This window comes from Ostrea edulis, chromosome 3 (genome assembly GCF_947568905.1).
Source record: "Ostrea edulis chromosome 3, xbOstEdul1.1, whole genome shotgun sequence".
Taxonomy (NCBI): Eukaryota; Metazoa; Mollusca; class Bivalvia; order Ostreida; family Ostreidae; genus Ostrea; species Ostrea edulis.
The window spans coordinates 62,387,278-62,404,727 of record NC_079166.1 but is presented as its reverse complement, the minus strand read 5'-3'; the positions used below and the strand labels follow the sequence as shown (position 1 = coordinate 62,404,727).

Below are 17,450 nucleotides of genomic sequence, written 5' to 3'. Positions count from 1 at the left end.
TATTCAGATACTAATTGGCTTAAAATCATCAAACTTTGTCAGTTGATATTTCTTGGGTTCTCAAAATATGTAAACCAAAAAGTAGGTCACATTGACCTACTTTTTTTGAATTCTTAGGATTTAACTAAAGATTTAGAATACTAAGAGGCTAAGAATAGAAATGGTGGGGTTGTACAATTTATCAGAAGAGCGATTCTAGGCCCTTGGGCCTCTTGTTTAATATTACTTTGCTTTATAAGTGATTTCTGAATGTTTGAGATTTGAATGAAAGATGAAGATAACAAACAGTGATCAATCTCATAACTCCTACAAGCAATACAAAATAGAAAGTTGGGCAAACACGGACCCCTGGATATACCAGAGGTGGGATCAGGTGCCTAGGAGGTGTAAGCATCCCCTGTCGATTGGTCACACCCACCGTGAGCCCTATATCTTGATCAGGTAAACGGAGTTATCTGCAGTTAAAATCAGTGTGCCAAGAACGGCCTTACAATCAGTATGAAACACATCAGACAGCATTTGACCCAATGATAGGTTGTATTGGCAAACTAGATCGTTATCACAACCATAGGATTTGCTGACTTTAAACGAGACTGTTGAAACCTCTGCACCATCAACTTGTTCGTTAGTAGCCTGCCTCAATTTAAAAACTGATCATACGCAGAACAAGCTCTTGCGTAGTTGAGTTGTGAGATCTAAACACCATATGCAGGTGATAATGGAATATTGCTACATAGATATGGGAAATTGATGATGAAGAAGCTGAAATCATCCTGTTTGTCATAAAGTTGAGTTGTTAGTTTGTCGTTAATATACAATAAGTCTATTGACATCTGTGATTTTTTAAATGAAGGTTTGCCTAAAGTCAGCATGCTGAAGCCTTCGGGTGATACAGATCAACAGACAATCATTCGAATTCCGGAAAATCTGCTCCCTCTGTTTCTACCCAAGAAGGACCCAGTCAAGTTGGGTAAGTGGAAATATCTATATACTTTTAATTATCTAGGATGAGCTATAGCTCTTGTCATCATTGGCTGTTTGCTGTGGTGCAGTTGGGGGGAAGCAATTGTTGCTTCGGGGGGAGGGGAGGGATACAGAATAAAATTTAACTGCAAAAGTAAAAGTAGAAACAGTGCTGTATATTTGTCCTTGGAGAGTGATGTAGATGATACAGTGGATTTGAGATCACGGGAAGGGCACCTGATCATGTGCCACTGGTGAATGGTTTCCTGATTATTTCTGTGGGAGAATAAAAACTTGAAACTATTGTTTGGCGAATGGCTTTCCGAAAAAATAGTTGATATAGTTACAAATCATTTAATAAGAATCTGGGCAAGCTGTAATACACAGCATGATTGCAACGAACTACTTCCATGTATAACCATGATGAATTGTAAAATGATAGATAGGGCAATTGCTTTTTTTGCAGAAGTGCTAGCTTTAACTTTTCCATCGAAACAACCAATCTACTCCACATGTTAACATTTTTGATTTCCATGCAAAAGTACATACATTTTATTTTCAGAACTATTTAGCCATTCTCAAAATGAACAGTGTATTTGTAAATGTTTAAATACCATAAGAAAATGAGTTTGATTAAAATATTCAACTGTACTCAAATTATTAAGTACAGTTTTTCGATGTATGCCATTACAGCTGTAATAATATATATGGTAGTGCAGACTTAAGGAATATGGAAAATCTTAGCACTCAACTACACTGACTGATAATTTTGGTCTCGGGTCACTTGGCAAGTTAGTATCGGGTAAACATGTTCTGCATAGCAGATATCGCTTGTGTACACTTTCTTTTTAGGTCACCTGAGTCACTTGGGTGACCTATTGCTGTTGTTGAGTGTCCTTTGTTATACAGTAACAATTGAACATTTGTAACTTCTTCTCAACTTTGGTATGAAGCATCTTTTGGAAAAGGGGGACATAAGTTGTAAATTTTTAGGACTCCTGCACCTCCGAAATTTTAAGGCTTGGGCAAAATCTGTCAAAAATTGACCAATTTGAAAAGATCTCTTCTGTATGATTGCAAATCTGTAAGAGGAACTAAATGCATAGTCATGTAGAGCAGGGAGGCCTCTACCAAATTGTAAATTTCATGATCCCTGGGGTAGAGGTTCTGACTCTAGAGTGGGGCAAAACTTGGCATGTAAAACATTTAAATGACATCTTGAGTGCTATTGATACTAAATTGAAACTAAATAGATATTTAGAAGGAGCAGACAGCCCTTTAAGAAAATTGTAACTTTCCTGACCCTAGGGGTAGGGTTTTTGGTACCAGGGTGGGGCCAAAATGGTCATAATGATTGTTTTTATCTTCTTTGATTTTGCTGATATTATATAAATTAGGAAAAGCAGAAAGGGATATACCAAAATTGTGAATTTTGCAACATCAGGGTTCTGACTCTAGAGTATATCCAGAATCCTCATGATGTGTTAATGTTACATATATTATGTAAAGTGTGTCATCAGTATAGCACTTTCAGGGGCATTTAGTCCAATTCAACTTAATTAGTAGATTATCATCCAGGGTCACCAAAAATTATGGGGCGGGTGGGAGGATTTTTACTTTTTACTTTTTATTTTCTGAGAAAAATATTAATGACAAACGAGTTTTTGTCAACAGAAGTGTATCATTTAGTGCCAGATGGATATCAATCTATGCTTATTTCACAGACGAATTCAAGGTTAAGTTTTAATTTCAAACACAAAAACAAAACTTCTTCAATTAAGATATGAAGAACATTAATCCCTACCTTTGATTTATGCCCATAAGAACATGAGAAATTAAGAAAACCATATCTATTTTCTTCACGTGACTTTTCACGTTGCTATACCGGAAATGTAAACAAGAAGTGTAAATATCGGAGTCAGAAATGAAAATTTTCTGGAAATCGCAAGTTTCGCAAAATGAAAAAATTTGGGTTGGGCTGATTTTTTAGGGGCGGGCGGGGATGATAATCTATCAATTAAGTTGAATTGGCCTTATGTTTCTTAAAAGAATGCATCTTGTTTTATACTGCTGTTGAATATTAGAATTTATCTTTTGATATGCAGAACAGGAAAATCATGAAAGATTTTGTAACCCTTGGGGGGCTATTAATACTTTTAACTACAATACTGAGGTGACCTGTCACCAAGGTATCAGGACAACTCGCCCCCAAGACAACTCGCCCTCAAGACAGCTCGCTCCCTCTTCGGGACAACTCGCCCCTTCTCTTGAGATAACTTGCCCCTTCATATCATACATGTTTACAATTATTATTTTTCAATTGGTCTAAATCTAAGAGGTGTATTAGCAAAAGTTAAATAAATTTCTAATATATAGCATATACATCACAGACAAAAAGACATGTTCACATAAACACTGAACTTCATGTCATTTTATGCAAGATGAAAGATTTTAGTAAAAATCCAGTGTATGAGTTCAGTAGATTCATCATCACTTGTATGTACATGTAAAGTATATAATTTCAGCGGAAACAAGTTAGCGTTTGGTATAGGGAGAGTATTAGCTTGGTCTACAGCTGACGTAGTATAATTATCGATAATCCACGTCTGTTGTTGAATCTAATTGTTTGATTTCCCCCAAGCTGTTATACATTTACTTCAAACGTTAACGTACTCGTACTTATCACTTTGAAATCGCCGCTTAAAAAGAAGCCGTAAAACAAAGCCGTTATAAAAATTTTAAAATGGAAATTTTTTCAACAGGAATTAGTTGCGAAACGCATTTAAAGATAATTACATGTATCAGAATATTCATGCCTCACATTTACACTTATGTAGTATACATACTGTATCGATAAAACACACCTTCCAAAAAAAAAAAAACATGTAAAATAAATAATTTCAGCGGAAACAAGTGAACTTAGCTTTTGGTAGGGGAGAGTATTAGCTTGGTCTACAGTTGACGTAGTATAATTATTAATAATCCGCGTCTGTTGTTAAATTTAATTGTTTGATTTCCCCCAAGCTGTTATACATGTACATTTATTTCAAACGTTAAGGTACTCATCATCAGAGTACTTTTCACTTTGAAATCGCCGCGTTAAAAGAATCCGTAAAGCAAAGCCGTTATAAAATTTCTAAAATGGGAAATTTATGATTTTTCAACGGGAATTAGTTAAGAAACGCATTTAAAGATAATTACATGTATCAGAATATTCATGCTTCACATTTACACTTATGTAGTATACATACTGTATCGATAAAACACACCTTCCAAAAAAAAAAAAACACCAAAATTGTCTCAGTATTGGAGACATTTAATCAATTACCTGAATATCAGTAAATATAATTTTCCTAGCAGATTGAATAATGAAAAACGTCATTTTTCCTGAAATGCACTAATTAAATCTGTGTATAATTCTATTAGAATTTACTATTTGTGTTAAAGTATGAAATAAGACGTATCTTTTTTAGGGTTTTAAAGTGTAAATTTTTGTACAATTACACAAACACACACACAAACAAAATGAAAATAAAATGTATTAATATATTTATATCATATTGGGGGCGAGTTGTCTCAAGAGAAGGGGCGACTTGTCCTGAGAGAGGGCAACTTGTCCTGTCCTGAGAGGGGGCAACTTGTCTTGGGGCGAGTTGTCCAGCATTCGTCACCAATAAGGCCTGTGTGGCTGGGATTTTCTCACTAGTGGTGTTTGCCATCACAATGATGTCTAGTAGCTGGGTATCTTTAGGTATCAATGGAATATTAAATTAGAACTGTCCTTACTATAGATATAAGATATTTTTAGTTACATGTATTATTTCTACCGAAAGAAGCAATTGTACTAGAAATTGCTGATTTATATTTGAAAGCAGGTGTATTTTTGAAGAATTTCTACCTGTATTCTCCATTGGTGTATAGTCAAATAATTAAGGTATTTAACACAAAATGGAGAAACTGCTATAAATTTTATTTGTAAATTGCAAGTTTTAAATTGAGATCTGAAAGTCTGTGGATTTAATTTGACTTATGTTTCAAGATGTCATCATGTCAAAAACACTCATATACTAAATACAGGGCTGTGAAATACCACTGTCTTTATCATTTGTGTGAATGAACAGATAAATGTTTCTGATTTGCCAGAGCACATTAGCTACATTTGAGAGTTATCTTTCTTTCACTAATACAGCAACATTATTGATATCAAATGAACATTTAATGCATTTCTATAATATCTTTTGTTTGTAAAATATCAGTTAAGAAATGATGATTATTTATCGTTCAAAAAAGATTTAATGAATTTGTTATACGCTTTAAAAAAAGGTCTGCTCTTTATCTATTTTGATTAGTATTGGTATATCTGGGATACTGTTCATGCCACCCTCATTATTTAACATGGTAAAATTGTATATGTTTACTGGTTTGGCAAAAATTGAACATGTTCCCACATTATCAGGAGTACTGATTTAAATACTGTAGATTTCTTATTTTACAACAGTACTTTTTCATGAAATGACTCGTAGACAGCAAATTGCAAGAACATGAATTCCAAAGTGGTGTGCTCATGAAGGGTTTTACATATATTTTAGCAGTATCAAAAGAAAATCAAGTAATTTTATTTTGTGAGCGGTTTCTCGCAAAATTAGTGGATAATAAAATTCCTCATGTGTAGTTAGGAATCTATAATCTATGTATGAAAATTATGGTTTCTACAGTATACAGTGGAGCCTCGTTAATCCGGACACTTTGGTTCCCAGCAAAATCGTCCGGATAAATGAAGTGTCCGGATAACTGAATCACATATTTTTTATCTTTACATAAGTAACCAATATGCTTACTTTATTGATGCGTAGTGAATTAAACACATTCTATCATTGGATTTGACCATTTGCATTAGTAAATAAATCATGATGATGTTAACATTTACATGAAAGGTGAAGATAACAAACAGTGATCAATCTCATAACTCCTATCAGCAATACATTTCAAAGCTCTAAAATTCAAATATACGTGTGCAGTTTATTTGCCTATGCTTACATTGTACATGTATATTAGCACTACAAATAAATATACAAAAGTGTGTACCATATGTACTAAAACAAATAATGAAGCACCATATGTAACTATAAATAAACAAATCATTAGTAACTAACATAATCATTTACACTTCAAACATTTCATCACACTTTTACTTCTTAAAGAGGACGGCCATTTCCATCTGTCACGACGCAAATTTCCGGATTAATGACGCAAAATAATGTATAAAAATTCCGTTCCTTTAAAAAATCGTCCGGAAGGTGAAGCGTCCGGATTAATGGCGTCTGGATTACCGAGGCTCCACTGTATATGAAAATTATGTTTTCATATAAAAAGAAAAAATTCTCAACACAGAGCACTAATTGAGATATTGAGTGAATGAGGAGTTGTATTCCATTGGAGTCAGTAATTAACTCTCCAGGTAGAATTACACTGACCATTAAATAATCCTTATGTAGAAAGAGCCATCATTATTGATTGTTAATTAACAACTTCCAAGTCTCAGTCTCCATCCATGTGACAGAAGTGCATTAAATCTGGCTTTATAAGACAAAATAGCACATAGACCACTCCCCGCCCACCTCCACCCCCACCCCCAACCCCCAGGAGAAATTAATTCCAAGGTGGTCTTCCGGACCTGCCAAAACAAGCGTTCTCGTGAACCACACAATTACAAGTTATATCAAGCTAATAAATTCAATGCTAGTATTTATTTATTCAATGCTAGTATTTATTTAGGCAAGAGCCTGGAAGTAATGCCTCACAAAATATAAGCGATTGACAGTGATTTTTCTTCTCAGTTAATTTGCCACCGTTGGGCGATGCCTTGTTTTACTCACCTTTTGCATTAATTGTCACCTAATGTTAATTCTATGACAAATTTATGTGACATAATTAATGGTTTTTGCAAAAAATGTATCCTACTTATTTCTTAAACTCCAAAAAACCTTGTGAACTTAATGAAGAAAAGTTCAGGGGAAAGTCCACAGGCAGAGAGAGAGAGAGAAAGTAGTCTGTTGTTCATTAAGATGAGGAAAGTCTGTGAATGAAATTTAAGACTATTTGGGTTAAGGATCCTTTGAAGAGGTAATCCCCATCAACAGAACACTGAACTTGGTGTACTGTCTAACATGTATAGAAAATCAGAATGAAAACTGCTCACACTACAAAGTCAACAGAAACTGATTATAGCTATAGCAAGTTTGTTCTATGTATTACATATCTATATATAATAATAGGACTAGAACTAGGAATTCGTATCCCACTTAAAGGGAAGAAGATATGACAATGACTTTCATTATCAAACAGTTTTGGATTAAAAAATTGATAGCAGTGCATGAAAAAAAAAATCTAAAAGTATATTTATTACCAGACATAACATTCACATTTGGGAGATGTGAAATTGGCTTTTAGCTGACTAATACAGATAAAAGGGTTCACATGATTTATACACACGACACATTATTTCGCTTGTGACATTCTGCGAATTTTAACGATCCATCAAAAACAATGTATTGCTATTAAAGAAGAAAGATTTACAAAATATTATATAGGTGCAGCTTTCTTGGCAGATGGCTTGTTATTTAAATGATGTATAATGCAAATAGGAATATTTCAAAAAATAGCAAATCCAGGTTTCCTTAAATAATGTGACATGCATTTTCTAAAAATTTTCTGAATGGTAGAACTTCTTTTAAGTGTGTGCTTATGTATTATGAAACTGTTGAGATATGTATACCTTTGTGCAAAATGAATGGATTATGCAATGTCCTCTGATAAAAAACACCAATCAGATTATAGAAACACAACATACTGCACATGTTCTCAAACTGTTTATCTAATTTTCAACAAGAGTTTTTAGCTCACCTCCATGAAGTCAGGGAGAGCTTTTGTAGTGACACCCCCCTTTCCTGGTATTATTGTTCCAGTTTTTAGGTTCGGGCCTAATTCCCAACTTTAGGTCTCAACAGAACCAAACTTACACCATACACTCCATTGTTCCATCTACAGATATGAAATGTACTCCATGTATACAGGAATGTACACTGAATTCCTATGTTACAGAGATATATTTGGGGGGGGGGGGTGAGTTGGAAGTGGGGGGGGGGGGGGGATTAGTGGGGAGGTTCTTATACTTCTTTATTTATAATCCTTCATTTTTACCACTAATCTGTATCAAACTGATCACACCAGACATACGTATTCTATGCCGGTTTTATTTAATTTTATTTATGCAATTTATCACTTATCACTATTCAAGAAGAGGGGCGAGAGGGTTACCCCCTGTCTGCCCCTCACATATGCTATATTTTCAAGATAAGTGACCAAGTTAAAATTCTTGGAGCATGTCCTTTGTCATAATTTTTTTTAATCCGGCCGTGTCTGGATATCATACAAGCAAGTACTACGTGGCTTCAAATTTGAGCTACTGTTTTTCTAAAGGAAGTACATCAAAGAGCTATATTCCCAAGACCTACCAAATTTAAACTGCTAAGTTGTATGTGTATATATATATTGAACATGCATTTCGAACGATATGTCATTTCATTATGTATCTGATATATTGTTTTGTATCATGTCACATAACTGTATGCTTCCCTGTGTCGTGTATCGAGAATCTATGGCATGCAAAGCATAACAAATATTGCGTAACAGGAAGGGAGAAAATGCAACAGACCAGACTGGGATTTAATGTAATAATACATTGTGTAGTACCGTATATACTCGCCTATAAGTCAGATTTTTCGGAGTTATTTTAAATTTTGGTCCAACACTATATGTCCAACTTGTAGGAGTGTCTTAAGAAGATTAGTATTTTTCTGGACGGCATAATGTATAGCCTAGTATTTCTTAAAGACATGGATGAAGTAAACAAAATAGTAACTGTTTAATTTGTTGAGAATAAAAAGTGAAATATTGATGTCATATCCCAAAACATTATTGGAACACAGATAAACACATAAAAGTATTGATATGAAATTGATTTGTTGGATATAAAATATCGGCACGTTTCTCAAAAGATTATTAGAAACACAGGTAAAAACATTAAAGCATTGATTTGAAATTGTCAATCGATTCTTGAAAAAAGTTAGACCGACTTATAAATGGGTCAATGGCAATTCCCTCTAAAATAACCTAAAAACTATACATCCGACTTATAGGTGAACCGACTTATAGGCGAGTATATACGGTAATTGATATCATATCATATGTTAATTAATATAATGTTATGATATTGATAATATACCGTATGATATTTACTATTCATATCATATCATATCATATGGCATTGATTAATTATATGTTATGAATTGAGAAATAGGGGTATAATGATCACAGCAGGCATCTGTGTGATTTATTGAATGTCAGTCAATCTAAACCCCGGCCCATTTATCAGTGGCCTTCGGGTGAGCTCTGTAGGCTTTCCCCACCTGAAGTTTTTCAGAATGAAAGTAAAGTTATAAAGTATATCCAAAAACTTTATGAATGGCTTGGGAAAATTTTTGGGAACAAGCACAAGAGGCACAGCAAGGAGATCCGATTCTCACTGAGTGACATTTCCATGTAAAATCACGAACAAATGTTCATAAAACATAGAACAGGTTTAAAGTTCAGGAAGAATGAACCACTTTTGGAGAAAGATTCAGTCATTGATTGGTAGCCTAACACTGTATGCTGTATGTTTTAATATCAGGGTACCCCTAGCAGCAATGACAAAACCAGATGTTGGGGCAGGGCTGGCTTCCGTTTCAGCTTTGTCAGGATTTCACAAATCTGTGTATTGGGAAATTTTTCATTCATTCAAAGCCAAGATATTAGAGATGATATTGGAGACCTGTAATTATCCTCTTTCATTTTCAGAGTAATGCAATTAATGAACATGTGTGGTGTTTGAGAAAAAAAACAACCTTGAATTGAGTGATTTTGCCTGGTTATTTAACAGTACAAAAGCCAAGCCTTCACAGAACACTCTTCATTAAGATTTGGCTCTCTCATAGAAGATAAATTATGCACAGAAAAACGTGAGATTTAAAAAAGCATTTGAAACCAAGCAATTGAATGTAGAGGAAGTTTTTTTTTATATCACAGTATAAAATAAGCATGTCACCATTATAAAGGGCCTCATTTATTTCAAGATGAATAACTATTTGTGTCATAATTGGATCTAAACATCCTCTTTCTCTGGAAGGTTATATAATGCTAGTGTTAGCTGTTGAATTCTAATGTCTTAGCTACAACTTTATAGATGTGTGTATTTATATATCTGTCTTATCTATCTACCTGTCTATCTGTCTATCTATCTATCTATCTATCATATATATATATATATATATATATATATATATATATATATATATATATATATATAAATAAAAGGAATAAAATCTAAAATGATCATATAATAATCAATGATTATTACTTGCCTTACAGCTCTTCGGGTAGTTTGTCTTAAATGTTTCATAGTTACATGGTAAGAGTTGTAAAGCGAAAGTATTAGCAGGAACTAGGAACTCATCTTTGATTATTATGTGATCATTTTAGATTTTATTTATATATATATATATATATCAATCAATCTAATCAAAATTAGATCCTATGATCTGCTCATATGTGTAGCGATTGTAGATGAACGGATCATAGGATCTAATTTATACATAAATATATATATATATATATATATATATATATATATATATATATATATATATATACACACACACTCCTCTAGTCATTGTATATTTCGTAAGATAGAAGTGCATTATTTTCCATTTCTTTGCTTTGACCCAGTTTGGTACAACAGGTTTACTTTCCAATCAGCTGATATATACCACCATGTTCTGTTTGGTATTTGAAAAATGAAAATCTGTGTGTGATTAGATTAACTCTGTTTAAATACAGGAAGATGACTAATCTCTTGTGTGGATTTTTTATGGGAGATATTATCAAGAACTGGAAATTTCTACTGATGCTGCAAAAATTGCTGTTCGTTTTCATCAGCAGTGCTGCAGTCTTTGCAACCCTGTAGGAAGTTGCCGAGGTCTTTGGGATTTTAATTGTTGTAATAAAATTCCTATTTTATAAACCTAATGTAGCTTTTCATATGATGTTATAGTGAAATTCTGTTGCAGTATGTACATGGTGGATGGTGTGTGTTTGGAAGTGAATTGAGAGGGTTGTGTGCTCATTTTGATGAGGTGTTTGGGGAATTCTGTCGTATTACATGTATAGATAGCTGCAAGTGAGAGTGTGTTTGGAAGTATGCATGTAAATGTAGAGGGTGTATTACATACATTGAGTGTGTGTTTGGAAGTGAATTTAGAGGGTTGTGTGTTCATTTTAATGATTTCCGCTTTGTTGTGGTTGGGTGTTCCACTTTAGATCATCCATGTGGATGATACCATTGTCTCCTGACTTCCTGATTGAAGCGCCACCTGCTAAGCTCCTTGTATCCATTGTAGTCAGCAGTTTTTATGAATGAAGTGCTGCCTCACTCATATTGGTACTGACCTTGAACGGGGCCTCCTGTAGTAGATCTAAGTACACAGTACTAATGTCACATGACCTGGTGACATCAGAGACTGGCACAGAGGGATTGGCATTTGAAATCAGGGCCACAGCAAACTGCATGCATCAGGAAAATGGCAGAAACTGGGTCTGGGAAAGAGGGGGGAGGTAGAACTATAGTCTGTTCTAAAGAATCACAGAGAGGGAAAAAAACCAATTCATTCATAATTTTTTTTCTTTCTCACTCTTCATTCTAATTCTCTCTATTTATAACTGTGTCATGTTATAGATATGTAGGGTTTTAATAGTAATTATGATTAAAGATTAAAAGCTTTTTTTTTTCAAAAAATAAATGTAAATGTGTATTTTGAAAAGTGTATTGCATGTGATAATTAACCCATGAAATTGTGAACGATCATCACAGAATTAAACCAAGAACTGCTGAATCAGCAGAAATAGACAGGACATCGAAGGTTAGAAAATATGTTACTGTATGTGGCCTCTATAAAAAAGAGATATTGATATTTTTTTAAGATCACTAGCTGCCATGTGGTTTTTGGTAATTAGAGTCCCGCTGCGAGTGCGCACTTGTTAAAGATGTGTGAATTATCCTGAAAGGATTATTTTAATTCCTTTTTGCAGTAACGCAGCATCCTAAAGCTGAAGTGGTAGTAGAAACATGTAAGAATTGGCCCCAGTCAAAATTAATCTTAATTGTCGAAAAACTCTTTTCAAATGTTTCTGTGGTTTTAAGGTTACACTGGGCCATTATCATCAAAGGGTTTGAGGTATTTAAAAATGAAATATCAAATAAGAGGGTGAAAGAGACAGGGATTTTTTTTCTTTTATTGGCATTTGCAATTTCACTTTTCTATCAAAAGGACACCGGATTTTATTTTTCGGATGTAATTATAAAAGCACTCAGGAAAGTTTGGAATTTTTTTTTCTATTGGGGCAATTTGAACAAGCACTTGGTGATTTTGTCAATTATGGAGTGTCAAGAAAAGTTGGAATAGTTTCAGGGGACATAAATTACAACAGGGAGGAAAACCTGTGTGAGGACACCTCTTCCTGCGTTTGTTGATGACTACGTAATCTCAATTTCATATCAACCAATGAAATGAAAGTTTACATAAAGCACCACTTACATCAGATACCTGATTCTGGAATGATAAGTTACATTGGTGGAAACAACACGCTGATATCTCGTCATAATAATATTTGTGCATCTCAAGTATTTGCAAGCCAGTGTTGTGTAATTTATAAAAGAGATTCATTTATCTCTTGAACATTTTCTCATAAATTAAGTTACGTAGCTGAAGTGTTTGCAGATTATGCTGTAACACATTATATACCTTATATGTAATCCAGACTTTTATGTCCAAATGCTAGTCTCATCACACTTCTGTTACAAATGTATCGCGTGATGTGTAAGGTATTTGATATACATAGGGGCAGCCAGAAAATAATTACATATTGTAATTGCAGACACCTTGTTTTAGTGTGAGTGTATACTCCAACAAAATTAGGCCAAGTATTTCTATGAAATGAACCAAACCATTAGAATCTGCAACATCACTCCCAGTGCACAACACTTTCAGATTCATTAATAATTTGCCTCGTTTTATGTTAAATATGACACAGTACAGGCTGCTTGGTATGAAAATAAAGATTTAGTATGCAGTTCTGATATATCCCATATGACATGGACATGATATTTATTCACAGTGTCAAATAAAGTGTGAAATATTATTTCATGCTACATGAAATGTATATAGAGTAAGGGGTACCTTTTGTGTGAATGTTTCATGCTACATGTAATGTATAGAGAGTAAGAGATATGCCTTTTTCCACCTATTGCCCTTTGATATTCAAATATTAACCCCCTGCCCGAGGGCTATATTGGTTCTTCATGTGTGTTGGAATTTAACAGCAGCATTAGAACATTGCATATTGCACCGTCATCAAGATCTATCACAGAATTGTTCTTTCTCTTTTTGGTTATTATGACATCATCGGAGTGTATTATGGGTCAATATTTTACCCAATTTTTATTTTGCTACCATGCAATATTGATTTGTAATAACTAGTGATGATATAAAAACTGTGATGTCACCAGTACTGCACATCTAAAAATCATGTATTTTGCATGGAGAAGGTTTATATATAGGTAATGCCTGTTGTCTATAATCCATTTATGTTTTATACATAATAAAATATTGTTTAAATGAAATCATGTATTTATTACTTATCAACGTAACAAAAGAAAACATACATTTGTGTTATATGACATGATCATCAATTTACATTTTTAGGTTTGAAGTTAAAATTTAATGACCAGGAACTACAGAACATGAAATGTCCCAAATGTGACTTCCAGGCCTATTATCCTCAACAGTACCAGAGTCACATTGCCACCCATCCCGAGGAAATCCAAAAGTGCAAGTGTTGCAATTTTGTGTCCTTCGATCCAGAGAATCTTCTAGCACATTTCAAGGTAAAGGGAATTGTGGGAATGGCACATACCTGTTACATAATCTCGTTTATTGCATGACGCTCTGCTGTGACATGCAAGATTGACTGAGTGTCATGAAAATTTATTTGAATTTTTTCTGTGGAGTGTCATGAAAATTTATTAGATTTTTTTTTCAGTGCATGCAAAATTAGGTCTTTTACATGAATTTAGTTTTCTAAGAATTTCATGTCATATTTCATGGCCCTTTTAACCTGCAATCAAAGAGAGAGAGAAGGGGGAGAGAGAGAAGAGACCTTGATTTTTTTATCATAGCGACACTTGCTACATAGATGATAATTAGGAGGGTCTGATATAGATATTTCTGGACCCTGGCCACCCTAGGTGTCTATCTCCCTCTGATAAAACTCGGCTAGACTTTCATTCATGCTGAAGCAGATGCTGACTGTCACTCAGGGATTCCTGAAGCCAAAAACACTGCCTGGAGACCTGTCAGTCTGCATTTCACTCACTGGGTACCTTCCAACTTTTTTGTAGATTTTGGTATTTTTTAACTGTGAGAAATAATGTGGAATGACATGTATCAGAAGGGAAAAGTGGCTTCATTGAGACGAATGCCAGAAATAACTGGCTGCTACTTAAAATTGTGTGGCATTTCCTCACTAGCTCGCCCAGAGAACATGGGGGGGAGTCTCTACATCTTATACCACTCCCATTCTTATTTCACATCTGGAGGTTCAATGAAGACATTTTTAATCATTGTCCTGCACCCCCACCCCACCCCCGATGTTGAAATCTGATTTATTTAGGATAATCCTATATATTTCTTATATTCTGCTGTCTATCAGCTGAATATTGAAATGATACACTCCCCCCACCCCCCACTCCAAGGGTTATGGCTAACAGAACTTTTTTCAACTTGTGATCCACAGGCTCATACTAATTAGAAATTTTTCAAAATTTGGAATGGTTTGGTTTACTGTAACTCATTGTCTATTCCTCTCTTTCTCTCTCTCTAGCCTTTCTTTCTCTCTTGATTTCTCGCTTTCCTTCCTGTTACCGGTACTCTCATTCTCTCTGACACTACTTTTGTCTCTCAGTATGTAGATGTAGGCTTAGAAACCCCTTAACTAATTAACATATGTTGATTTACAGAAAGGACATTTTCTTTATATCCTTAATAGTCCAAAATATCCAACATTTTTTAGCTGGTTTATGATTTTGACATTTCATTTGCTGGAAAACGTCACAGCAGCCGCCATGTTAACATCTAGGAAGTTTGCATCCTGCACTAGAAGTAGGGACCTGTTTGTAGGTTTCACCTAGAGACCAATAACAAAAATCCATGTCAGATTCATTAGGGAGAACCAGGAAATGTCTCATTTTGTTAACCTGTTTCTTTTATACATGGTGGTAATCTCGGTACTCTTGGTGAGAATAGAACACGTACTACTACAAAAGCCAAAAGTAACGCTACCAAATGCAAATAAGATATGACAGTTTTGGGGGGGGGGGGGGGGGGTTGTTTATCACATTGGAAGGTTGAGGGCTAGCAACCATGTGAAAATTTACTTGTGTTGCTGAGTGGATGAATGGCTAATCACAACCTTCCCTCCCTCTGTTAATGACAAACTGGTAACAGTGCCCCCCTCAGAGAAGCTGTATTGTTTTGACAGGACATTGTCAATTCAACTGTTAACAACATTGTAGGATGTATGTATCAGTATTACTATCAATGTCACTGGAAGATTATATAGCCATTGATGGAATAAAATTCACTATGTATTCACTACCAGAAATGAGTGTAGAAAATCTAAACAAGTAGTAGTATAATAAAAATATCACAAAGCTGATGAAGTATATTCGACTAGTGTCTTTGATTCTTCAGGAATATTACTAAAAAATAAAATATCACAAAGCCGATTCAGTATACATGTACTTGACTACCCCCGGTAATTTCTTTAATTCTTCAGGAGTATAATAAAATTATTGGTCTTCAGATATAAAATATTTCCAATATGCCCCTTTATCATAAACCCATCAATGTTTTGTTTTTTGATACTGTTGATTTCACAGAGTGTGATCTGACTATCCGGATCACCACACTGTGGTTTTCTGATTACGTATCAGTATCCTCTGAAACTGATGATGTCACAATGCATAAATGCAATTTTGGGGGGGGGGGGGGGGGGGTGTGTGGAAAATATCAACCGCGTCACAAACAAATCTGTGTGCACAAAATATAATTTCGCTGTATGTCTTTGTTTTTGATAATTTGGATTATATTTATTATGTTATAAATGTGGATTTTATAATGCTTAAGTGGGTCAATAATAGATTTATCATTACTACAGTAACTTGATCTGAAGAGTTGGAATCCCGTGGGGATCCAGGTTAGAATAGGTCCTTAGTACCCCTTGCTTGTCGTAAGAAGCGACTAAATGGGGCGGTCCTTCGGATGAGACCGCAAAAACTGAGGCCCCGTGTCACAGCAGGTGTGGCATGATAAAGATCCCTCCCTGCTCAAAGGCCATAAACGCCGAGCATAGGCCTAAATTTTGCAGCCCTTTACCGGCAATGGTGACGTCTCCATACGAGTTAAATATTCTCGAGAGGGATGTTAAACAATAATCAATCAATGAAGAGTTGGATCACGTCTCATTGACAGGTACGAATCATCAGATCAAATTCGTCTCGTGTGATCCGATGATCCGCGCCTGTCAACTCAACGTGATCCGACTCTTCGGATCAAGTTACTATAGTAATAATATAAATCAATGAGTTCTGTGGGGTTATGGTCTCATTAGGACAGTTTTAGTTAATGTTAGGTGTTAGAGTACAATGTTTTAGTAAAAACTTGATAAAAAAAAATACTTGATTTCGTATGCACTAAATTCTTTGAGAAAAAAATAATAAAATATTTTCTCCCATTGTAGGAAAACCACCCAAGATGCATCTGTAATGTATGTAACTTTATGGCAGAGCATGCCTATATCATAAAACGTCACATGATGAGGCACAACATGGAGGGCTGCACATGCCACATGTGTGGTAAAGTTTACAAGGTATGTTTACATTCAGTGATAAAGTTTACAAAGTGTATTTACACTTTGTGGTAATGTTTACAAAATGTATTTACACTCTGGTAATGTTTACAAAGTGTATTTACACTCTGTGGTAAAGCATACAAAGTGTATTTACACTCTGTGATAATGTTCACATAGTGTATTTACACTCTGATAATGTTTACATAGTGTGTTTACACTCTGTGATAATGTTTACATAGTGTATTTACACTCTGTGGTAATGTTTACATAGTGTATTTACACCTGGTAATGTTTACATAGTGAATTTACACTCTGGTAATGTTTACAAAGTGTAAATACACTCTGTGGTAATGTTTGCATAGTGTATTTACACTGTGGTTAAGTTTACAAAGTGTATTTACACTCTGTGATAAAGCATACAAAGT

At 34.6% G+C, this 17,450-nt stretch overlaps 1 protein-coding gene across 2 annotated transcripts in view; it reads left to right on the top strand.

The window, feature by feature from the left end:
- Positions 1 to 17,450, top strand: part of LOC125677418 (uncharacterized) — a 94,570-nt gene that overhangs the window by 19,709 nt on the left and 57,411 nt on the right. For both annotated transcript variants that reach the window (XM_048915472.2, XM_056158452.1), the window contains exons 12-14: positions 854 to 970; positions 13,821 to 14,002; positions 16,915 to 17,043. In XM_048915472.2, the coding sequence (XP_048771429.1) occupies positions 854 to 970; positions 13,821 to 14,002; positions 16,915 to 17,043 (428 nt within the window). The remainder of the gene's footprint in view (positions 1 to 853; positions 971 to 13,820; positions 14,003 to 16,914; positions 17,044 to 17,450) is intronic.